Raw genomic sequence first — 27324 nt, forward strand, 5'->3', positions numbered from 1 at the left:
AAGTGGAAGCAATTTATTTCTTTTGAGTTAGTGTTAAGAAAGGACATGCTAGTAAATATTCAGCATTACCTCAGTAGGAAACAATTTCTATGCTCTGGGAAAGCCAATAGTATTATGAAATTTATTCCTAATTCCCCTTTCTTGTTCATTTCTTTATTGGCTTAAAAATAAAAAAACTAGAGAAATGCTAAGAGAAAATCCAAAATGTGCCTATAAATATAATGATGATATTGTGAAAGTAAGTGATTATTATGTTGGAAACATTTCATATGCATCTTGTTTATGCTGTTAAAATTGCAAAGAGGGTTGTTTGTGAAGTCTTATTAACCTATTAAATGTTTCATTTGTCATAAATGGAATGTCTATTAGCCATGCAGCAGACAGACTGTTGCCAAAATTATTGAATTCTCAGGAAAGAGAGGGTCCAGTCAGCTGATGGGTGCATTTAAGAGGAGAGTTAATTTCCACCAATATTTTGACACAGAAAACTCTGCTGAGCCCTCCAATGCCAGACCTGGCGGAGCATTCCCATGCCCGACACTGATTAAAGATCTTGGTCTGGAACAGAATAAAGAAGTGATATTAAATAAATCATTCAACTTCCAACCCACAATCAATAACTATGCCAGTCACAGGACAGATAAAAGAAAGAAGCCTTTCTCTCCCAGATACTTGACCTTCCACTGGGCTACTCCTGTGTTTTCCAGGCCAAGGACAACCTCCTTTTGTACCTAAAATAGTTACAGTTTGTACAATCACATCTTGTTTCTACCACTTGGAAGAGATGGAGCCAACTACTCCTTCTCATTTCTTATCTCCTTCTCTGCATATCCACCCATTTCCTGGATGGAAATAGCCCTTGTATACTTGACTCCCTTTTAGCATTTTCTGAGCTTGTTTCTGGTACATCATCTGTTACCAAACTCAAGCTATTCAGTGCCTTAGATGTTTTCTTTTGATGATAGGTCTCAAAAAGTCTACTTAACTCATCAACAATATATAGTATGTTGCTTTATTTACTTATAACACTTCTTATTGTATAAAAAATTTTAGATGCCTCCTCCTCTCTGGAAATACTCACTGATAATCACCCAGAAGTTTGCAGTTTACAAAGTGCTTTTAATTGTGATTTCATTTATTTTCATGTGATTTTATTCTATTTCATAATATAAGTACATATTATGCTATGTGTCTGACGCTCACATATACTGATGTAATTATACATCGCCTCCCGTGAAAACACACCGATAATCACCCACCAGTTTGCAGTTTGCAAAGTGCTTTCAGTTACAGTTTTGTTTCATGGCCCCCAGAACTCAGTGAAATACCTATGACAGGTGTTTCTGCCCCATTTGAATGGTTAGGAAATGGAGTGTGGGGAGTTAAGTACCTTGTCCAACTTCTGGCAGCCAGGACGTACAGCAGTCCCCCCTTATTCCGAGACCCTTAAATGGTGGAAGTCTCAAACATATACTGTTGTTTTTTTCCTATAACATACTTACTTACGATAGGTTTAATTTACAAATTAGGCCTATTATAAGACTAACAACAACAATACTAAAACAGGACAATTACAACAATATGCTGTAATTAAAGCTGTTTGGAACTCATGAATTGCTTCTGGAATTTTCCATTTAATATTTTCAGATTGTGACTGTGCTCAAGGGAACTGACACTTGGAAAGGGAAACTGCAGACAAGTGGGGGGCAACTGCCGTGAGATAGCAAGAGCCTCAGTTCCAGGATTACCACTACTTCACTTCCCCCTACCACTGTGAAATGCCGTGTCCTCCAGGACACTGAGTGTCTGCAGAGAATCACATCCCAGTGCCTTCCCAGCCAGGATCCCTGAAGGGCAATGCTATTCTTGGACTTTGGTGTATAACATGGAAAATACCATCTGAGAAGTACCTCCATTGCTTAACTCGCAGGTCTGGATTGTCACAGCAAAGGAAAAGAATCTCTGGATGTCTTCCTGGGCATGGCATCTAAGTATCCAGTTGGTCTCTTAGTTTATTAAGAGTTTTATATACTTACAAGGTTTTATATACTTGCCCTGTTATGGTTTAGATATGAAGTGTCCCCCAAAAGCTCATGGGTGAGACAATGCAAGAATTTTCAGGGGTGAAATGATCAGACTATGAAAGACATAATTTAATCATTGGGTTAATCCACTAAAATGGATTAACTCGGTGGTAACCATAGACAGGTAGGGTGTGACTGGAGAAAATAGGTCACTGGGTGTGTGCCTTTGGGGTTTCTATTTTGTCCTTGGTGAGCAGAGCTCTTTGTCTCCTGGCTGTCATGTCCTGAGCTGTTTTCCTCTGCCGTACCCTTCCACCATGAGGTTCTGCCTCATGGAGGGCCCAGAGCTATGAAGTTGGAGGATCATGGACTGAACCTTTGAAACTGGGTGAAAATTAACTTTATAATTAACTAATAGATATATCAGTAAATATTGTGCTTATGTATATCATGTTCACATATATTTATGTAATTATACATTGCTTATAAGTTATCACCATATAGATATCATTACATCGCTATTAGTTATTCATATGTGTATGTGTATACACAAACATACATACATATTATCTTCAGTCAGACACCAGGTTACTCATGGGCTAGTTATCTGGGACATATCAGATTAAAATTCCTTAGCATTATGACCCAATTGTGCTACTGGGTGACCTTTCTGGGAGATGCATTAACCATTGACAGAGGTATTAGGTGTCCGTCTCTGGGCCCTTTGCCCATCTTTCTTTTCATTAGGGAAACTGATCAAGCTGATTATGTTGTAAGTGAATGAAGTTAGATTCAGCACTACAGAACTTTCACATGATTGTGACAATGTGAGAATTACAAAAGTATATATATATATATATATATATTTTTTTTTTTTTTTTTTTTTTTTTTGGTTTGATGACATGACAGATCAAAAGTTACCATATGGGTTGATGATTATATAGAATTTTATATTCTATATCTGCAGCTTAAAGGATGGATAGTTTTCAGGGCCCATTAGAGAAAATGATGGCAAACACATTGATGAAGGACAGATGCCAACTTGGAAACCAAGAACGTACCCTTCCCCATCTTTGGGGGATATAATCCAAGACCCTTAATAGGTGCCTGAAACTAGGGGCTAGTACCAAATCCTATATATATACTACATTTTCCTTACATACATATTTATAATGAGGTTTACTTTATAAATCTGACTTGGTAAGCGACTAGTAACATTAACTTATTACAGATCTTAGCAACCTCAGCATATTTTTTTTTTCTTTCCCTTGATCAAGAACTTTTACCTTTTGCCTTAAAGGAAGCACTTGATAGCTTCTGTTTGGCATATTTAAATTGCCTGTATCTCTATTCTTGTGCTCTGGGGCTATCAGTAAATTAAATGAAGATTACTTAAACACAATTACTATGACATTTGACAGTTGATCTGATAACTGAGAATTGCTACAGGTGACTCATGGGTGGGTAGTGTATACAGTGTGGATACACTGGACAAAGGAATAATATACACCTTGGAAAAGGGTAGAGATGGCACAAAATTTCATGACACTGATCAGAATGGAATAGAATTAAAGACCTATGACTGGACTAGTCTGGAAATTTGCCATTGTACATTTTGAACCACGGTTGACAGAGATGCTCATTCACTCTCAGGACTCCTGTTCTTCCAATAACTCATTTCTCATAGCCTCAGGCAGTCTCAAGCAGTCCCAGTTTCTTACCACCTGGTAAGGTTTGTCCCTCCCAGGTCTTCCTGCACCTTCCTTTGCTTTCCTCACAGCTTACCTGGAACCAGCTCCGATGACCGAGGTTATAATTTTAGCCCTTCTACAGGACTCACTCCATTTCTTTCTTTATATCGATCCCAGTAGGATATATGCTACTTCTATTATCATTTAAAAGAGCTAACATATAACGCAAGGTGAGCTGTGTTAGCAGAGTATTTTTTAAAGAGACATCATGGATGGCTTCCAATAAAAGGTGTTTCACCGTGTCATTATTTTGATATTTGGCTAAATAATATCAGCCAGTGTGTCAGGGAATCGAAGGAATGTGTGAGGGAAGAGTCCCAGAGGGTAAATAGAAGACAATAACCCACAAATCACTTTAGTTCAATTTTCCCTCAAAATAAACATGAAAAAACAATGATGGAGTGTCAAGCTAAAATAGCCCTTGTGCCAACTCATCCTGGATTAAGAAGAGCCACTTGTCCCACTCCTAAAGTAACCTTCAAAACCAAAAGAAATTCCACAGGTATCCTAGGTATATCGAGTATGTTATCTGAGGAAATCCTTATGGCTCAGACTAGGAATTAAAGCTATGTGTTATAAAGGCTCACGAGTAAAAAAGTGGACTTCCCCAGTACTCATTAGTTATGAAAAAATCTAAGAGCTGCCAGGTTTATAAATTAAATGAATACGCCTTTGAAAATCCATCTGTCTTCCTTGGTTTGAGTCGGAGTCTGTGACAGACAGCACAAAAGCACCTGCTAGTTTTTGGACCAGACCCGTGGCCCTGAATTCCCTCGGGTATGTCTCTTAGAAGTCAGTGCAACATAATGGAGGGGGAGGAAGATCAATGGGGACTCATGGAATCTGAAATCTGCTTCAAGTGTTAACGTCAGTTTCTTTACCAATAAATTAGAAGCTTGGTCAAAACTTTCTCTAAGTGCCCAACCCAATTATAAGAGTCTGAGGGTTCATGAAATATTTTCTGAGTGGCTACTGTGTTATGGTTTAGATATGAGGTGTCCCCAGAAAGCTCATATGTGAGACAATGTAGGAATGTTTAGAGGTGAAGTGATCAGATTATGAGAGCTGTAATCTAATCAGTGGATGAATCCATTTGATGAATTAATAATTTAAAAGGACTAGTGCACTGGGTGGTAACTACAGGGAGGTAGGGTGTGGCCCTCCATTGGTCACTGAAGGCGTGAATTTGGGGTTTTTATTTTATTCCTGGTGCCTTTATCTCTCCGCTTCCTGGCTGCCAAGAGTGGAGCAGCTTTCCTCCACCATTCTCTTCCACTATAATGTCCTGCCTCACTTTGGGCCCAAAGCAAAGGAGCTGACCATGGACTGAACCTCTGAAACCATGAGCCAAAATCAACTTTTCCTCCTCTGAGATGTTCTTGTCTAGCATTTTGGTCACAGTGATGCAAAGCTGACTAACCTACACTACGACAAGTCCAGGGGTAAGGCTGGTCTGGGAGTAAGGAGATCTTTAAGACATCATTCCTACTTTTGAAGAGCTTACATTCCGGTAGGGAAACTAAGGCATGGACATAAATGTCAAAAAACAAGACGAAGCAAGAACCATTTTAATGAGAGACAAATACTCTTAGAGTTCACAGAGAATGAGAACCTTCTGGTTGAGTCAGCTGAGTAGCAATAATCTTAAGAGGTGAGATTTGGATAGGTCATGGATTAAGAGTAGCGTTTCAGTAGGTAAAATAGAGTTTCCTTTCTTCTGCATTCTTGCAGGAAGTAAGGCATGGTCAGAGATAGAAGGTAGGGAAGACCAGGTGCCCCAGGGGAATAGAGAGACCCCTGATACCACCAGAAAGTTGGTTTAGGTCAGTGATTCTCCAACTTCAGTGTGCATCAGAATCAGTCAAAGAGTTTGTTAAAAGATTACTCGGTTTCACATTCACAGTATTTGATTTGGGAAGTCTGAATGGGGCCCCAAAATTTGCATTTCTAACATGTCCCTAGAGGATGCTGCCCTACTGGACCAGGAACCACTCTTTGAGAACTGTCGCTCTAAAAAGTAGAGGAAAAGTGCCATGTGGAGTCACTAGAAACTCATGGTGAGCTCTCCATTCTCCTCTGGGCTAAATTCTAGTTCAGGAGGGTGACCTTATTCACCTTTGGGTGCCAACTGTTTTCATTACCTAAAGTTTCTCCAGCAGGAAATAATTTCAACTAAATCGAATAGGAGAAGACGAAAATGGGGAGGTCTCTAAAAATATTAAATATTAATGAAATATTATATCTCCCAAATGCCTTCCAGAATTACCTCATTTAATCTCCAGCTTATTCCCAGCAAATAAATATCATCATCACCATTTCACAAAGGAACAAACTGGGTCCCAGAGACATCAAGTGTCTTCTCCAAAGTCAAACAACAGGGCCAGAACCCAGGAAAGGACAGGGCCATCTTGCATTCTAGTGTCAAGAAGTCAGTGAGGATGTCTGACTTTCTCTGAATGCTCTTAAGAAGGGCAATGGCTTGAGGACCACTGAAGATAAGTATGATTTCTGTCCAAAACCAGGTCCAGAGTTCTCTCAATAAAGACATCTGCACTGATTGTTACAAGGGTCATGAGAGAAGGGTGAAGTAGACCCGACCATATTAGTGCTATCTACAATGTGGGGTAAAAGCATATCTTCCAAACAATGACTCTGGGATATGCGTGAACTTCACAACAGCACTCCATTTCAAAGGAATACCTTCCCTTGTTTTTAGTTCAAATATCAAGTCAGCCGGCCAGCAAACATGGCTAGGAAATCTGAGATGGTTAGCAAAACCACTGCTTCGCCTTATTTGGATAAATAACAGCCTCAAAGACAAGCAGTTTGGGAGTCGTGCATATCCTGAGGCTGAGCTTGGCAAGCATCTCTGCCCACACCCTGCCCTGCCCTGCCCTGTCCTGACTGGCTAGGGAAGTCTAGCCAGTCATCAGTCAGTCCCATTGTCCCCACTGGGCTCTGACACTGATAGGACCCTCTTTAGAGACTAGGTCTGCTTCCCTGTATCTCAACAACAAACTGCCAAACCTTTGAGCATTCCTACTCTCTAATGAAGCCCTGCATTCCTGCAACAGAGTAACTCATAAGAAACCAAGCAGAGAGTTCCAGGTCCAGTGACTCCACAGAGAGAAGCCAAGCACCATATGACAAAATGCCCACATCAGGAAGGAGGTGATACTGCCTAGTGGTTCCCTCCCAAATTGCCCCACACCCCCCACAGGCAAGAATGCTTTGCCCCACACGAGGCCAGGCATGTGAAGAAAAGGCTTTGTCTTCCACTTCAAAGAGAAATGCTCCAAGCTGAACTGAAGGTAGCTCATCTCCCCCACGGCTCAAACCCCCCTTTATTATCTTTTCTATATATTTCTTCTCTTTTCTGAAAAGCAACACTGGGCAAAATTTATCTCCTCCAGAGATGATAAGAAGATGTGAATCAATACATAGAGGGTATTTCTTCAGATTCATACAGCAAGGCTTCTTCGACTCTGCTTTAGTGACCCTCTGCTTCAATGTACAAATTGATTTCTAAAAATTGTTGTTGGTATGATAATCTTCATTAATCATTACTCCTTCCCTCCCTAGTACTCAAGGAAGACAGAAGAGCGTGGTGGTAGGACAAGCACAGGATTATGAACCAAAAGACTCAGTCCCTCTGTAGGAGCTCATTGGCAGTAGTCTTACCACCCTGACTGTGGTCCTGACCCTGTCCTTCTCTGAGCCTCGGATTCTGCTGGTTGTTCCAGGCATACCTTTTGTACTTAAACTTCTGGGGCCATGAATGCCAAATGGGCTAAACCATCACCACATTATTGTGTGTGTAGAAATGTGTAAAACACATACATTATTAATAACATCACCAACAAACACTCATGCACTTACTCAAAGAGTTGTGAGCAGAACAAAACGAACATGATGAATACCACCCACTTGAATGTATTCCTAGGGAGAGGAAGAAAATGACACATTCTCTTCTTGAAGCACCAGAACTGAGGAAAGGATGGGAATTGTGAATGTAGTTAGTGTGAGAACACCTTGCAGTATTTTATACCATAGATGTCATCCTTGAGGACAAAAGGCCAATCGCATGCCATGAACTCACATCTGAGAAGACACTTTTCATGGTTCCATTCCCAAATCAACTGACGATTCTGAGTCTAGCCCTAGCTCTCTAAAAGATTCCCCAATCATTTCATACCATTATGGCAAGAAGTAGACTCAAATGCCAATGATTTATAATACGTATGAAATGATCGATTATCCTTATCTGTGCTTTTCTCTTCCCCTTCCCATCTTACCATCTGGGAGAGATCTCTTTGGAAATGAAAAGAGAATTCATGTCATTACTTACGTGTGGCCAGAATAAAGCTTGTAGTCGGTGAGAAGGAAGCTCAATTAGTTCAAGGTAAGTTTTTGGATGTTCTCGGAATTAACGATTATCATCCCTTCTAGACACATCCCACATTTATACTCAAAGCATAGAGTTGGCATTTTGGGCTAGTTCTTGATAGAAAAACATTTATCTTATAATATTGCTCAAAATAAATTCTTGGCAAAAATAAATTGATTCTTGGCATTATTGGGGTAGATGACAAAAAGTAGAGATCTAATGCAAACGTAGACTATTTATGCTGAGATGGCATTGCATATATATCCACCATATTTTAAAAACAAAATTTAAGCAATTTTTATATTAAGATTGACTTTATATATAAGCACATTTCTAAGAATATTTTTGTGTCAAAATAAAAGATATACAAATTCCACACTGGACTCAATTTCATGCTCTAATCACAAAGGGGTACTGAATAGAAACTTATTAGCATTTTGCTAAATTTCTTCAGATCATTGTTGTGAATAATAAAAACACGGAAACATTTTAAAACAACATATTTCAGTCTTAAAATGGTCAGATTAACATAATTACAGCCTTAGGTTGCCAACAGTGCCATGGATCTCATTTTCATGAGAATGTAGAAGTTCGCTCAGATCACAAGCTAATAGGCTCCTTGGTCTAAATATATACAGTAAAATCTGCAGCAAATTTCTAAAGCGTTAAGGTCTGAACCCTGTAGATATCTGGTGAGTAAATTACGCTGCAATGGAGCAGATTTTTTTTTCTTTTCTTTTTGCAATTACACAGCTGCTAGGAAATATATTTTTAGATTTACTTTAAAAGGCAAGGAAAAATGGTATCTACTCTGTGGATATGCATGCAGAATATTCCTTTAGTCACTACTACAGGGTGTCAGCCATGTAGTCCAGATGACGTCATCAGGCAATGGTCACAAATGCCATGCCTTAGAGGTGGAGTGTTTCGTGAAAAATGCACACCGATGTTTAAGCATGCTCTGTTATTTCCGATAACCCATTGCGGATATCATGGTGATTTCTTGCCATCTGGGGCTTTGTTTGGAGGCTCTTCCTACTCTATCCAAGGCAAATGAAAAGGAACAGGTTCAAAGAGTAAAGTCACAGCAAGGAAAAGCATGACCTTTGATGTCACAGAAAAAAAAAAAAAAGAAGACAATGAAATCAAGTAGATGTGTCAATCAACAAAACGAGTCAAACATATTGTCTAGTTCAGGAATATAGAATATGTTTGTGTTGCCTAACAGTGGGGACAGGTCCGCCTCCTTAAAGGACACACTGGATATTCACAACTTGTATCCGGTGGGGCCTCCAATGGATAAATCTGCACAAAAAAATGACTTAAGGAATAGCTCCTCTTTTGTGGCAAATAATGAGACACCGAGGTCTTGAGACTTCCTGAAGAAGAATTGGACGGATTTTGACACTAAAAATGTTTTCCTCCACCCCTCCAAGAACCCTCAACTTGGGCTTTGTCCTAAAGCCTCAGTTTCTGCATTTCAAGCATTAATGAGATTCTGTCACCATTGTGGCCACATCCTTATGCCAGTTGCACTAACACCTATTTAACAATTCTCTTTAAGTCAATTTTAAATTGACTTTTCTTTTTCTCCTTAAGTGCAACAGAAACAACAATATTCATTCACTCTCAGGCTCTTTGTGTGTCCTTCCAAAAATCAATAAAAACAACATTATACAATTATTAAAATTTAATAACTGCATTTCTCCGTGTCACCTAAAAATCATTGGTTCCAAGTGAAGAACAACTTAGAAAATAGTTTGAGCTTTAGTACATTAAAGTTTCAAACAGAGTGATGGTAGGAGCTACTTCACACAGCAAAGAAACTCATATTTAGAGATAATACTATAATACTACATGACTTTGTTAAGCCAACCTTGTTTTCTTCAAAGTATCTCATAATTTGAAGCAGCTGCTGTTGTTGCAGTTGACTTGATGGCCTATTCTCCTTCCATAAAAATACTGGATAATCTAAATTCAGTTAGTTCAAAATGCACTTATTTTTGGTGCAAGTCCATGCATTTTCAGTTACTGAACTCTAGACCTACTGCAGGATTTCTGGGTCTTTTTTAGGATGATAACCTAAAAAGAGTGAGACTTGAGCTGCTTTCAGGAGGAGAGGTAACATCTGGCAATTCTCGACTTTGGTAATGGAAGGCAAAGAGAAGTCAAATACACAGCTCTCCTAAGTCCATCGAGCAAACGAACCTCGAGGCCTGGAAGGGAGAACGAAAGCAAGGAACAGGCTGACATGGCATTAGATAAGGACAAGGGGCTGGTCTGGGGACCAGACCAATAGCTTGGGCTATAGTCCTATTTTTGTCACTATCTTATTTTGCTATTTATTTATTTATTTATTTTGGTACTGGGGGTTGAACCCAGGGGCGCTTTCCCACTGAGCCACATCCCCAGCCCTTTTGAAAAAAATATTTTTAATTTAGAGACAGGGTCTCTCTAAGTTGCTTAGAGCCTCCCTAAGTTGCTGAGACTGGCTTTGAACTCGTGATCCTCCTGCTTCCACCTCCTGAGCCCCTGTGATTATAGGTATGCGCCACTGTGCCCTGCTTTATTTTATGATTTTGACCAAATCTCTTCAACCACTCTGAACCTCCTGGGTCTCATCTTACAATGGGTTATAAAAGATGGCACCTAAGATCCTCTTTCCACCTCGGAAGCCCAATGACTAAATAAGTCAAGTCTGTTCATTGAAGGAGCATCAATGATAGAAGTCAGGGAGATTTGCTCAGTCACAAATCTAAAGTCGCTTGCTCCGTTTCCTCAAAAGCAGACAGAGTGTCTGTCACTCTTGAAAATTACAGGCACGCGAAGAGCTTGCTACCCTATGGGGAACAGCATGCCAGGGAGGAACTGTGCTACCAGCAGGAAAAAAACACTTTTTTCTCTTTCAAGATTTATATGTGATTCCCTCCACTCTCAAATTTATATGAAATGACACATGCTCACCTGAGACAGTTTGGGAAAAGCATAAAGCAAAGAATGGTCAACCAGAAGCATGCTCTGGACCCAGGGAGCTTCAGCTGATGTGGTAGGGAACAATTTGGTATGGTTTGGGAAAGCAAGATCATGGCCAGATAACGACCTGTAGGTACAAGGGATACAACTTAAAAATACAAGGACATATGTTCCCAGTCAAAGGCCATTTCTGTTAACAACTTTATTTATAAGAGCAAAGAAGAGAGGTGTGGCTTGAACATCAAAGGGCAGATGGGTGTTGCAAAACCCTCTCACACTCCAGTGATGTCTGGGAACTCCTTGGGAGCCAACCCCACCCGATACCTGCTGATTCTCTGTTCCAAGTGCCTGCTTGAGCTGTGCTGGTTGTTTAGCTAACCCTGGGATTTATGCTGAAGTGGGGTTGGAAGCAAGTTGACTTGATCTTGAAGCCCAAATTCTGTGTTATGATGAGCAGCTGCATCGCCTGGTGATGCTGTTGGCAGTAATTACTTTGCATCGCAAATCACGAGGGTATTTTTGCTGCTTAGTTGATGTCTCAGTCTTCATAAGGGGGGTGGGAAGAGAATGCTGGAGGTGAAGTTCTGGTCCTGAGGTGACTCGCTCAGCTCGCTGCCCTAACCCTAGAACCTGCACCTCCAACTTTCTGGAACATTCTCCTGACCTCCTCCTGAAAGGGTGGCAGGGGGGCACATTGAGTCAGTCTCCATTCAAGGACCCTTTCTCACTTGCAAATCAAGCTCAAATACGCTCCCTGTCTTGTTCTTCCCAACACATTTTAAATGAACTGTGAGCAGCACACAAAGCAAGAAAAAAAAAAGCAATAAAAGCTTCAGCAGTAAAATGAGCAGTTTACCCAAGGTGTTTTTTTGCTATTTCCACATTATCTGATGTTCACTATTTTCATTTCACTAACTTATAACCAAGTCCATGGATAAATAATTCGCCTTATACAGTCCAAGGTTTTAGATGCCCCAGATCTAAGCAAACATAAATTCTAAAAAGTACAAAATAACTTATCTCAAAGTCAATTCCAATATTACTTGCTTATTGTTATTACTCTCAAGATAAATTATCTGTATTTGACTCCAGACTGTAAGCATCAGCTACTGGCGAGGCTGTGCAGTGTGGGATGTAAAAACAGGGGCTATGGAGAATCAGCCTGGATTTAAACCCCAGATCTGCTACTTATTATTACTAGTGTGCTACTTCATCTCTCTCAGTCTCAGTTTTCCAATCTTAAAATGGATACAATAGTAACTATGCTATAAGGTTATCATTATGACTTAATAAAAAAGATCTGTTATTGAGATCACATTGGATAATAACACCTCATGTACATCAACTCATCTATAGACTGGGATAAAGACATCCACCAGAATATGGATAAGCAGCACGCACACAGGTACCTTAAAAGAAAAACCAACGGACATAAAAGGTCACTGGATAGTTTGTGAACAAACTACTGCAAGAGTAAGACAAAATAGTTACTTCAATCAACATGATTTCTATCAAAGATTTTTTTTAGGCAATCATTAAACCTGGTGTAACAGACTCAAGTCTGTGATTTATAAACTGTAGGAGTTTTCAATATTATTTTGTAAGGCTTAACTTGATAATTCTTTTAAACATTTTTTAAAACCAAGATAAAAGGGTTATTTTTATTTAAAAACTGAAAGAGATTTTCATAGGAAAAAAAAAAAAAGACCAAATAATTTATCCCTGCATGTTAAAGGACACATAGTAATTCCCCTCCCTATTTGTACTAATTTTCTACATTTGTCTCAGAAACTGAACGCAAGTCAACATCTTCCTGAAAACTCACAAAACACATAAATCAATGGGCTCTGTACAAGCAAACTACATTGACATTTTAAATCCCTTTCTAAATTATAAGGTTAAACAGAAACTAGATCACAAGATTTGTGGAATGGAGACAGCCCAGTGTAATTTCAGTGGATCTTTAAAAACAGATGAACGCCAGTAACAAAGAGGTCTCCTTCCAAGCAGAGTGCATGAAGTTGACATAAAAACCTCAATTGTAATTCCTTACTGAATTGAACTTGAATACAGAAGGCTTAACTCGAGTGAATGTAATGTGCCAGAGCGTGACAAAAAAAAAAAAAAAATTGGAAGATTACATTTTGTTATAAAGACACAGTTCTTACCTTTCATCTTCCGTGGACCTTTATTTTCTAGAAAAAACTTTCTAGACTTGCAGAGACCTGGAAATCACCCATCTCTCGAATGCTTCCTGCTCTGCCTGTCTTCTTGGTGACTAAACGCCAGGCTTGGTTTTCTTACAGAAGGAAGCTTTTAGTCAAAATATGTGGTTTAAAGGAGCAGTATCCACCCTTGTTAAAACCATTTCACGGACATCCAGAGGTTTTGTTTCTACTCTATGAAAGTTAAATCTAAATAGGAAGGCATTTTTCCTGTCCCGGAAATCAGCATAACTAAAACCAATGCTGAGCTAACAAGAAGTGTTTCTTCCATGTGTTCTGTCTGGCAGAAACTGCAAGCCATATCAAGGAAACACGTGATGTTTATAAATACAATATGGCTCATGTTGTCATAACCTCTCAATGACAAAAAAAAAAAGTGCATGGAAAAGCAGGCAGTCATGCAGCAAGAAAGATAGGATTTGTATCACTTGGAAGCTGTATCTCAGATGTGCATATGTTACCTTCTTGCTTCCTAAAAAAATCAGACTTTATAACTGGGAGCAGTGAGGGAAGAAGGAAACATCTGCTGGGTTCTAGACAGCCACTGCATTAAAATGTATTTGACGGCTAATCATTTTAGGAAGTCATTTCTAATTAGTAGCAATAGAATCATCATTTTGCATGTCAGAGAGGCGCAAGAGAAAAGGAATATTAGCATGTGTACTAATGAGGTCCGGAGTGTCAACTCAAGCAAACACTAGGCAAGGATTTCATATAGTGTGGCATTGATGTGGAAAATTAAAAAGATGTCTGTGCTTATATCATCAAAGATTAGCTTCTGGGCAGGTAGCTACCACACCTATCTTGCTCACCATTATCTTTAGGATCTCCCATGAGAGACTAGACCAGAGTGGGACTAGGCTCTCAAGAGATGGGAGAAAGAAACAGTGAAGGTTTGTAATAAGAGGGTGAAGTTGTCTGTCCTAAAACCATGGCCCCTATTTCTTAAGTTTGGAGGCATTTGAAGTACTGACTACAAACTCAATCTGAAAGCAAGATTTGTCCTAGTGAGTCATAAACACAGCAACACATGATCTATATGATGTAGATTTATCACCGGTACTTAACTTACTTTTTAACATCAATGGATATAGTTCCTAAAACCCACTGCCCCCACCAAAAAAAAGATAAATGTTTTCTTGACAATCACTTACAGTCTGACAAATCCAGACTTTCCCCCTATTGTTATTCTTAAACTTCCTGATTAACTGCTATCAAATCGTATTGATGAAATGGGGAATTATGTTAGAATCAGGTAGACACTCTTATTTCTCATTTGGGCCAGCAACCCATACCAGGATAAACCAGGGATGTGCTGCAAACCTCTAATGTCTGTGTTTACAGATCATTGTATGGATCTTAGTAGATAAGGTATTAGCAGGAAGTTGGACAGGAGAGTGCTGAAGTAAGAACCATTTGTCATTCAGATACTGAGTGAGAATCTGCTCAGGACAAGGACACTGAAGAGAGCCAGAGGGAGCAGGAAGATGAATGAAACGGGGCTCTGGCCTCCAGGAAGCTGAGAGTTTGTAAAAGAACTTAAAATATGTGCATCAGTAACTACTAAAAAGATTCAACACAATCCCCATCCAAATACCAATGGCATGATTCACAGAACTAGAAAAATTGATTTGGAAGAATAAAAAATCTAGAATAGCCAAAGCAGTTTTAAGACAAAAAAAGCAATGCTGGAGGCATCACGAATTATACTACAGAGTTATGGTAACAAAACCTGCATGGTACTAGCATAAAAATAGACGCATAGACCAATGGTACAGAATAGGAGATGCAGAGACAAGCCCACCTATCGAGTCATCTGATCCTTGAAGGTACCAAAACCATGCACTGGCTAGTACAAATGGCGCTGGGAAAACTGGTTATCTACAGGTAGAAGAATGAAACGAGACCCTTATCTCTCATTCTGCACAAAAATCAACTCAAAATGGATCAAAGATCTAGGAATTAGATCAGAAACTATGCATCTCCTAGAAGGAAATGTAAGGTCAACACTCCAACATATGGGCACAGGTAGTGGCATTCTCAATAGGACCCTGAAGCTCAGGAAATAATAAGAGTTAATACATGGGATGGCATTGAACTAGCAAGCTTCTGCACAACAAAGAAAACAATTAAGAATGTGAGATTATGGGTTCCAAGATGGCGAACTAGAGGGTGACTGCGTCTCCCGTCGCTCCAGAACCCAGAATTCAAGAAGGGGAGGCATTGAGAGACTCGGAGTAACATAGAGCTGTGGGGTGAGTCTCTCCCACTGGGTGAAGCTTGGCTGGGCTACAGGCCCGCCAGGGGCAGCTTCTCGGAGTAGGGCAGGGCAGCTAGAGTCTTCCCCAAGCAGTCCTGTTCCCTCTGGCAGCAGGCTCGTTCCACAGCCAGCTTCTTGGAGCAGGCCGCCCAGTGAGAGCCTCTCCCCACATAGCCAGCTCCAAGCCCTGGACCCAGCGGCAGGCCCCGGCCCACAGGCGGATTCTGGGACCAGGGCAGGGCAGCCAGAGACTTCCCCAAGCAGCCCTGCTCCCTCTGGCGGCAGGCGTGATCTACAGCCAGCTCCTCCAAGCAGACCGGCCCAGTAACAGCTTTTCCGCAAAGAGCCAGCCCCCAGCCCTGGAACCAGTAGCAGGCTAGGGGCAGCTTTCTTTGGAAGCACTGCATTATCAAGTTCCTCCAAGACTTCAGGCTACTGAAGGATGGGAGGTGATACACTGGAAATCTACAGGGACACTATAAGCCAAAGAGGAAATCTGCAATATCTCAGAATCCCACTGACATCTGACCAATATGAGAAAACAAGGGAAGAAAATGTCCCAAACAAACTTAGATACTATATCAATAAAACCCAATGACAGCACAGCAGAAAAAATGTCAGAAAGGGAGTTCAGAATGTACATAATGAAAACAATCAGGGAAGCAAATGAGGAGATGAAAGAGCAAATGCAGGCACTGAATGAGGAGATGACAGAGCAAATGCAGGCAGGCATTAAATGATCGCACCAATCAACAGTTAAAAGAGCAAATATGGGAAGCAAGAGATCATTTCAATAAAGAGTTAGAGATACTGAAAAAAAAAAAAAAACAAACAAACAGAAATCTTTGAAATGAAGGAAACAATAAACCAAGTTAAAAACTCCATAGAAAGCATAACCAATAGGATAGAACACCTGGAAGACAGACCTCAGACATTGAAGACAAAATATTTAACCTTGAAAACAAAGTTGACTAAACAGAGAAGATGGTAAGAAATCATGAACAGAATCTACAAGAATTATGGGATATCATGAAAAGGCCAAATTTAAGAATTATTGGGATTGAGGAAGGCTTAGAGAAACAAACCAAAGGAATGAACAATCTATTCAATGAAATAATATCAGAAAATTTCCCAAATCTGAAGAATGAAATGGAAAATCAGGTACAAGAGGCTTATGGGACTCCAAATATACAAAATTACAACAGACCCACACCAAGGCACATTATTATGAAAATACCTAACATACAAAATAAAGACAGAATTTTAAAGGCCACGAGAGAAAAGAATCAAATTACATTCAGGGGGAAACCAATAAGAATATCAGCAGATTTTTCAATCCAGACCCTAAAAGCAAGAAGGGCCTAGAACAACATTTACCAAGCCCTGAAAGAAAATGGATGCCAACCAAGAATCTTATACCCGGCAAAACTTACTTTCCGATTTGATGATGAAATAAGATCCTTTCATGATAAACAAAAGCTAAATTAATTTACAAAAAGAAAGCCGGCATTACAGAACATTCTCAGCAAAATATTCCATGAGGAAGAGATGAAAAACAACGATGCAAATCAGCAACGGGAGGAACTAGCCTAAAGGAATAGCCAAATAAAGGAGAAACCAAATCCTGTCAAAAAACAAAATGACTCAAATGACTGGGAATACAAATCATATCACAATAATAACCCTGAATGTTAATGGCCTGAACTCATCAACCAAAAGACATAGACGGGCAGATTGGATTAAAAAGAAAAATCCAACAATTTGCTGCCTGCAAGAGACTCATCTCATAGAAAGAGATACCCATAGATTAAAGGTGAAAGGATGGGAAAAAAATACCATGCACATGGACACAGCAAAAAAGCTAGAGTATCCATCCTCATTTCAGATAATGTGGACTTCAAGCCAAAACTAGTCAGAAGGGATAAAGAAGGACATTACATACTGCTTAAAGGAAGCATAAATCAGCAAGACATAACAATCATAAATACTTATGCCCTGAACATTGGCTCATCCATGTTGATTGAAATACAAAACATAATTAGAAGCTATTTTGAAAATCTATATTCCAACAAAACAAGTTTCTAGAGACATATGAATTACCTAAACTGAACGAGGAGGACATACACAACTTAGATAAATCAATTTCAAGCAATGAAATAGAAGAGGTCATCAAAAGCCTACCAACAAAGAAAAGTCCGGGACCAGATGGGTTCTCAGCCGAGTTCTACAAAACCTTTAAAGAAGAACTCATTCCAATATTCCTCAAAGTATTCCATAAAATAGAAGAGGAGAGAACCCTCCCAAACTCATTCTATGAAGCCAATATCACCCTGATACCTAAACCAGACAGAGACACATCGAAGAAAGAAAATTCCAGACCAATATCCTTAATGAATATTGACGCAAAAATTCTCAACAAAATTTTAGCAAATCACATATAAAAATATATTAAAAAGATAGTGCACCACTATCAAGTGGGTTTCACCCAGGGATGCAAGGTTGGTTCAACATCCGGAAATCAATAAATGTCATTCACCATATCAACAGACTTAAAGATAAGGATCACATGATTATTTCGATAGATGCAGAAAAAGCATTCGATAAAATACAGCATCCCTTCATGCTCAAAACACTAGAAAAAATAGGGATAGTGGGAACATTCCTTAACATTGTAAAGGTCATCTATGCTAAGCCCATGGCCAATATCATTCTAAATGGTGAAAAACTGAAAGCATTCCCCCTAAAACTGGAACAAGGCAGGGATGCCCTCTTTCACCACTTCTATTCAACATCGTCCTTGAAACTCTAGCTAGAGCAATTAGACAAACCAAAGAAATTAAAGGATACGAATAGGAAAAGAAGAACTCAAACTATCCCTGTTCGCTGATGACATGATTATATATTTAGAGGAACCTGGAAATTCCACCAGAAAACTTTTAGAAGTCATAAGTGAATTCAGTAAAGTAGCAGGTTACAAGATCAATGCTCATAAATCCAATGCATTTTTATACATAAGTGATGAATCTTCAGAAAGAGAAGTTAGGAAAACTACCCCATTCACAATAGCCTCGAAAAAAATAAAATACTTGGGAATCAATCTCACAAAAGAGGTGAAAGACCTCTACAATGAGAACTACAGAACACTAAAGAAAGAAATTAAAGAAAACCTTAGAAGATGGAAAGATCTCCCATGTTCTTGGATAGGAAGAATTAATATTGTCAAAATGGCCATACTACCAAAAGTGCCATACACATCCAATGCAATTCCAATTAAAATCCCAATGACGTAACTTACAGAAATAGAGCAAGCAATTATGAAATTCATCTGGAAGAATAAGAAACCCAGAATAGCTAAAGCAATCCTTAGCAGAAAGAGCGAAGCAGGGGGTATCGCAATACCAGATCTTCAACTCTACTACAAAGCAATAGTAACAAAAACAGCATGGTATTGATACCAAAACAGACTGGTAGATCAATGGTACAGAATAGAGGACACGGACACAAACCCAAATAAATACAATTTTCTCATACTAGACAAAGGTGCCAAAAAAATGCAATGGAGAAAAGATAGCCTCTTCAACAAATGGTGCTGGGAAAACTGGAAAACCATGCAACAGAATGAAATTAAACCCCTATCTCTCACCCTGCACAAAACTCAACTCAAAATGGATCAAGACCTCAGAATCAGACCAGGGATCTCGCATCTTATAGAAGAAAAAGTAGATCCAAACCTTCAACTTGTTGGCTTAGGATCAGACTTCCTTAACAGGACTCCCATAGCACAAGAAATAAAAGCAAGAATCAATAACTGGACTAGATTCAAACTAAAAAACTTTCTCTCAGCAAAGGAAACTATCAGCAATGTGAAGAGAGAGCCTACAAAGTTGGAGAAAATCTTTGCCACTCATACTACAGATAGAGCGTTAATTTCCAGAATCTATAAAGAACTCAAAAAACTCTACAGCAAGAATACAAATAATCCAATCAACAAATGGGCTAAGGAAATGAACAGATACTTCACAGAAGAAGATGTACAAGCAATCAACAGATATATGAAAAAATGTTCAATATCTCTAGTAATAAGAGAAATGCAAATCAAAACTACCCTAAGATTCCATCTCACCCCAATTAGAATGGCGATTATCAAGAACACAAGCAACAATAGGTGTTGGCGAGAATGTGGGGAGAAAGGTACACTCATACATTACTGGTATGGTTGCAAATTAGTGCAGCCACTCTGGAAAGCAGTATGGAGATTCCTCAGAAAGCTTGCAATGGTGATAAGATAATAGAGATAATAAGAACTCTCATATTACATCATTTTTAAAGTCAAAGGTGAACAACTACAGCAAAACACTCATCAAGTTGCCAGGCACAGAGAAGTACCTGTCACTTTTTAATACCACTGTCCTGGTGTCAGCCAAGAGGATATCATGGTTGGGTCAAAGAAGACTTTGAACAGATGAGAAAATCAGCTAAGAGTGTTTTCTGAAACTTCCTTCTCTTGGGATTTTTTTCTCCATACTTTCTCTGTTTCTTTTTTCCTTATCCACCTCCCCTAACGGTTTCTTTCTAGTATAGTCAGCCAGCAGAGAACAGAACGGGGCAAAGTGAAATATTAAATGCTGCCATGAACAAGGTACAAAATAGTGTCACGAGATGAAACAAAAGTTAACAAAGGATATTTTGTATATTTTAAAATTTTATTAGGAACATTATTTCAAAACTTGCAAAACCTAAATGGAAATATCAAGGAAGGGAAGCTGTGGACTACATACAAAGAAACAGAAAGAGGTGAGCTTGGGAATGACCTCTTTGGCTTCAGTTGTGTCATCTGTAAAAATGGAGTCAGCATACCTACTTTGCAGAGTTGTGGATTAACTAGAACAATATGTAAAGTACTTTAACACATTGTCCATTCCAGACACGAAAAGGTCTACTATCTCACATTCAGGACAACGGTGGTATAGAATGAACTCCATTTATATCCTGACAGATTCTGCAAGAAATGAACAGAGTTCACATTACTTATTATGATTTTGTTTAAAAAAAATGAAAGTCAAAGTGGAATGTACAAGAGGAAATCGAGAGTAGAGTGGCTAAAAAGAGGGGCCAGGAACAAAGCCAATACACAAAATACCCACCACAAATGCCTGTCTCCTGGCTGTGGGTGGGCCACAGTTTTAATTCTAAGCTTTAGAGGAGCAACACAAAGAGGGAAAATGATCACTTACAAGATTCAGAGTGTCCATAGGATAAAAATAAACCAAGAGAAGCACAACTATTTCTGGCGATGAGAACAGAGAGATATTTTTACAGTGGGTCCTCATTAATGACAGAAAATGAATAATCTAACATTTGTAGCACTATCATTATAGTACTCAATGCAGACTATGTAAGGAGATTTACTTGGTGTGCACCATGGGTTAGGATGCTATCCTGGCCTTCGGAGGTCTACTGAGATGAACATGTTATGGTTTGTGCCTTTGAAGAACTTACAGTCTGTGGATGAGACGAACATGACCTAAATGACTACACGGCCAGGGGAATGTGCAACGTGTCCTCGACAGGGGAAGATTAATCCCGACAGCATTAGGGAAAGCTGTGTGGAGTAGGCATTCTTTTCTTTAGACTCAAAAAGTAAGCTTTTATCTTTAAAACATTTTATTATGGAAACGTTCAAACATAAAAAAGTGGAGAAAATAATATAATGAACACCTATCTTCCAGCTTTGGCCTATTTCAACATTTTACCAATTTTGTCTCATCTACTTCCTGTATGTGGGTATATTTTTGTTACTGTTTGCTGGAGTATTTGAAAGCAAATTCCATTCATCCTATCATTTAACCTGCAATACTTTTGTATGTTTAATTTTAAAAACCATAACTACCAACTTACTATTATACCCCACGGAATTACCAGTTTTCTCTTAATATCATCTGATTCCTAACACATGTAGAATTCTTCCACATAGTTTTAAAGACATCTTTTACAGTTGGTTTGCTCAACTCAGTATCCAAACACTGGGGTGCATATGGCACCTGGTTGTTACAGCATAGTAAAGTCCTGAGAAACTTAGCACTCTTTTTCCACACTTTTTTCAAGGTGACAGGTTGTTAAGGAAATCAGACAATTGTCCCGCAATATGTTTCGAGAGCAGAATTTTGAAAGACAACGTCTTAAGTCTGTTTCATGTTACTATAACAAAATGCCTGAGGTTTGGTTTTATTTTATTTTTTTCCTCCTCATGATTCTGATGATCTGGTAGCTAAAAAGCCCAGAGAGCCTGGTGCCAGTATTTGGTATGGACCAAGCTGCATTACAACATGGCTGAGAAACAGAAAGGGAAATGGTCATGCGTGGAAGGGGCCAAGCATGTGGGGGTAACCTTGCTTCATAACAAACCATTCTTGTAGAATTAACCCAGTCCTGAGAGAACAAAATCGATCCTCTCTGAGGGTAGACCCCCCCTCCCCATGCATGACCCAACCACCTTCCACCAGGCCCCATCTCTTAAAGATCCACCACTTCTCACTACTGTTATGTGGTGACCAAGCTTCCAGCCCATGAGTCTTGGGGGACACCTCAAACCATAGCAGGCAGACATATGGGAAGGAAAAGGGCATTTCAGAAACTTGGAACTAAAAACATCAGTGTGAGCAATAAGAACAGACTGCAGCTGATGCAGCTTGGTAGAGAAATAATGAATTTTGTAACCACAGCAGCAAGATGCTAGCTAAGGAGCCTTGTATCTAGAACTGGGCTACTTGGATTCAAAGATCAGCCCTTTCTTTCTAGCTATGTGGCCTTGGGGTAATTTCTAACATAAGAAACTGTTTCATCAGCCATAAATAAAGGGACTTATTACAAGGCCTGTCTCAAAATTTTGTCTTAAGGATTAAATAAAATCACATGCACAAGTGGCAATGGCAGAAGGACATCTCTAAAAGAACTTGCAGGATCGAATGGACAGGCACTGGTGGGTTGTTTGAATAAGTTGAAGAGCAGGAATCAGGCAAATGAAGAATCATGGACAACTCAATGTTTTAAACCTTACATTCTCCACTCCTTAAAACATTTATGCACACGTGTTCCCCCCAATACAACCACTCTGTCCTTCAAAAGATAACAAAAAAAATCAAGGAGGATAAAGGCTTGGAGAAAAAAAATAGCAATTTTTTTCCTTCAATGGATACATTAGAAATACTAGAAGAACATCAATGTAAAAACAACCACTTAAAAGTCCAACATTTGGGTCTTGAACTCTAGAGATGGCAGAAGTAGCATATAGTTTTAAGGGTCATTCACATGGAGGCAATAGTTAAATAAGTGGTAAAATAAAAGCCACAAGTGCAAAGATTCAGATGGAAAGAAGAACCAATCCAGAAAACAGGCAAAAGACATAAAAACTGAAAACCCCAAACTGGAAAAGACTTCTGGAACACACTGGAGACCATTTAGGGGGAAAGGGGAGGAAGAAACACTAGTGAACAATGGAGGTGGGGGGTGTTTGAATGTGGATAAGGAATTTAGACATGGCGATGTAATGGAAGCCCACGGTTTCTAAGGAGACCATTCCTCAGCATCAAACACAAAGTTCAAATAGAAGAGGCCTGGGCCAAGGTGACTCATCTGGGTATTAGGGAGTAATTTAAGATGCAGGGTCAATTTTGGGGAGTATGATCTAAATGAAAATCTGGTGCTTGTCTGTATACAAGTAAAAATCAGAGACATACAAGTGAAATTAACAGAAGGAGACAAGAAGGAGAGAATTAAATGAGAGCAGAGAATCTTGGGCAGTAATCTTGATTATACACAAGAAGGTGGAGAAGCCCCCAAACTGAAAACACCACCAGGAAATCACCTGTACTCTTTGAGAACCACAAAATGGAATGGTTCATTTTAAGTTGTATATTTGTGAATCGAAAACCCTGCGAGTACATATATAATTTGCGCAAAAGATCCTGTTCCATATAGGGCACTCCATCCCTTGGGAACTGAATTATCAGCTCTACCATCAGATGCAATAAACGAAAGCCATGTGATTAAATTACATCAGAGTGATTCGCACCCCTGTGCAAAAATCAGGAGCTGGGTGGGCTCAGATCCAGCGGAGAACCACCCGTCTCATTAGATATCCTAGGCTCAAAAATGCTCAGCTAGATGCTAAATGAAAAGCTAGACACATGCTTCCCACCAAGCATAAACTCCATGCACACTCTGAGGCCCATAACCTCAGAGTTAATACGTTAGTCTAACACACTTCCTGGGGAACACCATTCTATCATAAAACTGCTCTGGGAGAACTGCCTGGAAATTTTGGACATACAATCTTACATTCTCTTTTTGTTCAAAGGCAAGATATTAAATTTATCATTTCAGGAAAGTCTCAGAGGCCACTGCAGAGTTCTGGCATGGCTGGTGTTATGCCTCTACTTGTTCCAACCAATGTCTTTCTCATATGCATGTTTATTGGTAAGGAGTGGGCAGCTGGGAGTTCTGGCCCAGACTGACTCTGGAGGCTGGCAAGTTAAGTCTAATGACATCAGGGGCAGGGCTGCAGTGACTGACGCAAGCGAGTGGTTACCATGGAATTCCTTCAGGCCACACTCACATTGTAAACATATGGAGGATGCAGTTCCCCTAAACCCAGCATGCAGCTTGGTTTAGTCTGTGACAAGTGATCCTAGCTCTGTTCTTTACCATGAGCAATGGGGTTTTGCAGCTGGGCTACAAACAGGGCTCAACAAAACTTCCTGTAGTTTCATAGCGATGCAGACACATTTATCAGGAAAAGAAAAAGAATTTTAACTTCCAGGACCGAAAGGTGAGGCCCAAGGAATTTCTTGTCTTTAAGTTTGGAGAACCTGTGAATAGGGGCCAAGCTACAAACTATAGGCATGATCACATCAAGCTGGTTTCTCTATTTTTTCATTTCTAAAGAGTCTTCAACTGAGACAGAAGAGCTTCTCTGTTGTATTAGGTGGTGAACATTTGTTGTCCCCTCATTTGGGGACAATGGTTGACTTTCTCATACAAACAACTGGTGTCTAACATAGGCTGCGGATAACCCAGAAAGTGACGATTACCATCTCATCTACAAACAAAAACAGATCCACTTGCTGAAATCCTTAGCGAAAGTTGTGCATTTTAATAGGCTTTGTGCATATGGTTAATATTTGATGCTTTCAGTTCTTACAGTAGGTCTTTATGTAGGCACCACATCTGCTTAAGAGTTAAAACAGGTGTCCTCCCAGCCATAAACAAGACTCTCAAAGGCAATTGTGGGGCGCCTGTCTGGGAATGGCTCTACGTAACAGAAACAACTCCAAGCATGACAGAACTCCAGTTTGAAGTCCAGATATATATAAAAGCTATCCAAGGGGGCAAAGACTCCTATGAATGTCACCAAAAGAGAGTGTAACAGAGTAATAAAAAGCATAGGGTCTCGTAATATTTATCCACGCTTCATAATTAGCATGACACAATCTGTCTTCACGTAGCTCTGGTTTACAGTTAAAGTAAAACTGGTTAAAAGTGGATCTCAAAATTCTAGATTTTCCAAAGTAGCAATAAAGACTTCGGTTCCACTCACACATCATTTTAGACATAAAAAAAGCCGTTGAAGATATAAAAGGCCTTTTTCTCCATAAGGGTATACCCTGGTTCCATAGGGTTTCACATTCCAATTCAGAATTACACAGAAATTCTTCCAGCACTTTCAACTAAACCTCCTGACCTGTTTCTTGGTCTTGAACTTACATACCTTTTGCGGGAGGTAGAACTGTGGCCCCCCCAATGATGTTTGCACCCTAATTCCCTTCACTTGTGGTTATATTGGGGTATTTGGGAAAGAGAGATTAAAGTTGCTAATCAGCTAACTTGAAAATAAGGAGTACTGGGTAAGCCCACTGTAACCATAAATGTCTTAAAAGCAGACAACAGGTCAAAGAAACTGGGTCAACGGGATGCTATTTTGCTGGGTTTGAACGTGGAAGAAATCAATATGGATGACCTCTAGAAGATAGGGGTGGTGGGGGGAGGAAATAGATTCTCTCCAGAGCCTCCAGGAAAGTCCTGCTAGTGACTCCTTTTTTTGAACCAGCAAGACTCATGTCAGTCTAAAGACTCTAGAACCATAAGATCATCAATTTGCAGCATTTTAAGTTACTATATCTGTAATAATTTATTCTAGTGGCAATAGGAAACCAATAAGCACCATCAGGAGACAGACAGCACCCCACTGGAACAATACTCCAACTTCAGGAAAGAATCATGCCTGCGTTTCTTTGACAGTAAAACTTTTTTGTTTGGTTTTGTTTTGTTTTCCAGTTAAACTTCAACATTCAGTTAAGGGCTAATCCACAGAAAAGATGATATGAAATGGTGCAGAGCCATCTAAATGTGTGCGTTGTGGGGTGCTATGGGGTGTGCAGAACCTGATCTTTTATTTTCCCCTCCCATTTTTACTTCAGAGGAATGTAACATTGTTAGAAACTCAATCCATTCCTGATGGAACGACATTAATGTGATCTTAAAATTTCCTTTTTTAGTGTCCTTATTCGTTTTTCTTCAAAACACCCCTATGCACCGTGAATACTTGTTTGATCTCCTGAGATGACCTAAATCTAGAGAATTTTAGCTCCTAAATCACACAGATGTTTGTGCTTGCCCACAACATGGTTCATAGAAGATCTGATAATATTAAATACAGCAAACAATCCTGAATTAGAAGATGAATAATTAAATGAGATTGTGAGGAACTTGGAAGAATCACTCTGAGAACACGAATAGTTTGTCCATGTAACATATACTCTTTGTTTGTGAGTTTTGTTTACATTGGAGAAAAATTTCCAAGGGTTCCTCTAAATTAGTGTATTAAGGACTAAGCATTCTTTTATGTGAAGACTTTCAGGATCTCCTTGGAATGAGGCTATTTCTAAGCTCCAGGCTTAGGGGTTGAGGGGTGTAGCTCAGTGGTAGAGAACTTGCCTAGCAGGCAGGAGACCCTGGATTCAAACCCCAGCATTACCCAAGATAAAAATAAAACATAAACTCCATACTTAGAGAGGAATTAGGGGATATACCACTCCCATTTCCATTTGGTCGCCCCAGATGACTAGGATGTATTATTATTTCTTTTCTTTTCTTTACTTTTTTCTTTTTTTTTTTTTTTTTTTACCATGAAACAAATAATGAGTCACCAGATGTGAGGAGAACCCATAAAACCAGGTGGTGGGGTGTGACTACCCGAGAAGAAGGAACAAAGAGAAGAGATGGTTTGACCCACCAAGAAAAGTTAAAAATAGAACAGGCCGCTTACCCTCATGTCTCCATTCACAGTTTTTGGTGTGTGACTGAATGCGTGTGAAGGATCCTTGTTGTACACTTTGAGGAGGGATCTGTCCTGAATGTTCCTGGAATCAAAAACATCAAAAACTATGGCAGATGAGAGAAGTCTGACTGTGGCCATTTCCTCTGCCTGCCCTGGAGGATCAGGTAAAAGCTGTGAACAGACAAAATGGCAGTTGTCTACCAGAAACCACACAAAAAATTCTTTCACCATAAAATAGGCAAATATAAATAAGGAAAAGAAGAAAAACGACTTCAGCTTTTCTTTCCTTGTCTCGTTCCACGGGAAAGTATTATTCTTTCGATGTAGCTCTCCACCCATAAATATCAGGTAACAAGAACTTTCTTCCAA

At 39.5% G+C, this 27324-nt stretch overlaps 1 protein-coding gene across 26 annotated transcripts in view; it reads right to left on the bottom strand.

Annotated features, from left to right (window-relative positions):
* Positions 1-27324, bottom strand: part of KIAA1217 — a 796647-nt gene that overhangs the window by 76519 nt on the left and 692804 nt on the right. For 25 of the 26 annotated variants that reach the window (XM_079106261.1, XM_079106268.1, XM_079106277.1 and 22 more), the window contains one exon: positions 26944-27037. In XM_079106261.1, the coding sequence (XP_078962387.1) occupies positions 26944-27037 (94 nt within the window). Of the gene's footprint in view, positions 1-13303; positions 15465-26943; positions 27038-27324 lie in introns of those variants that run through there. The other variant, XM_079106267.1, reaches the window with a different exon arrangement.

The sequence above is a fragment of the Sciurus vulgaris genome (assembly GCF_902686455.1).
Source record: "Sciurus vulgaris genome assembly, chromosome: 12".
NCBI classification, from domain to species: Eukaryota; Metazoa; Chordata; class Mammalia; order Rodentia; family Sciuridae; genus Sciurus; species Sciurus vulgaris.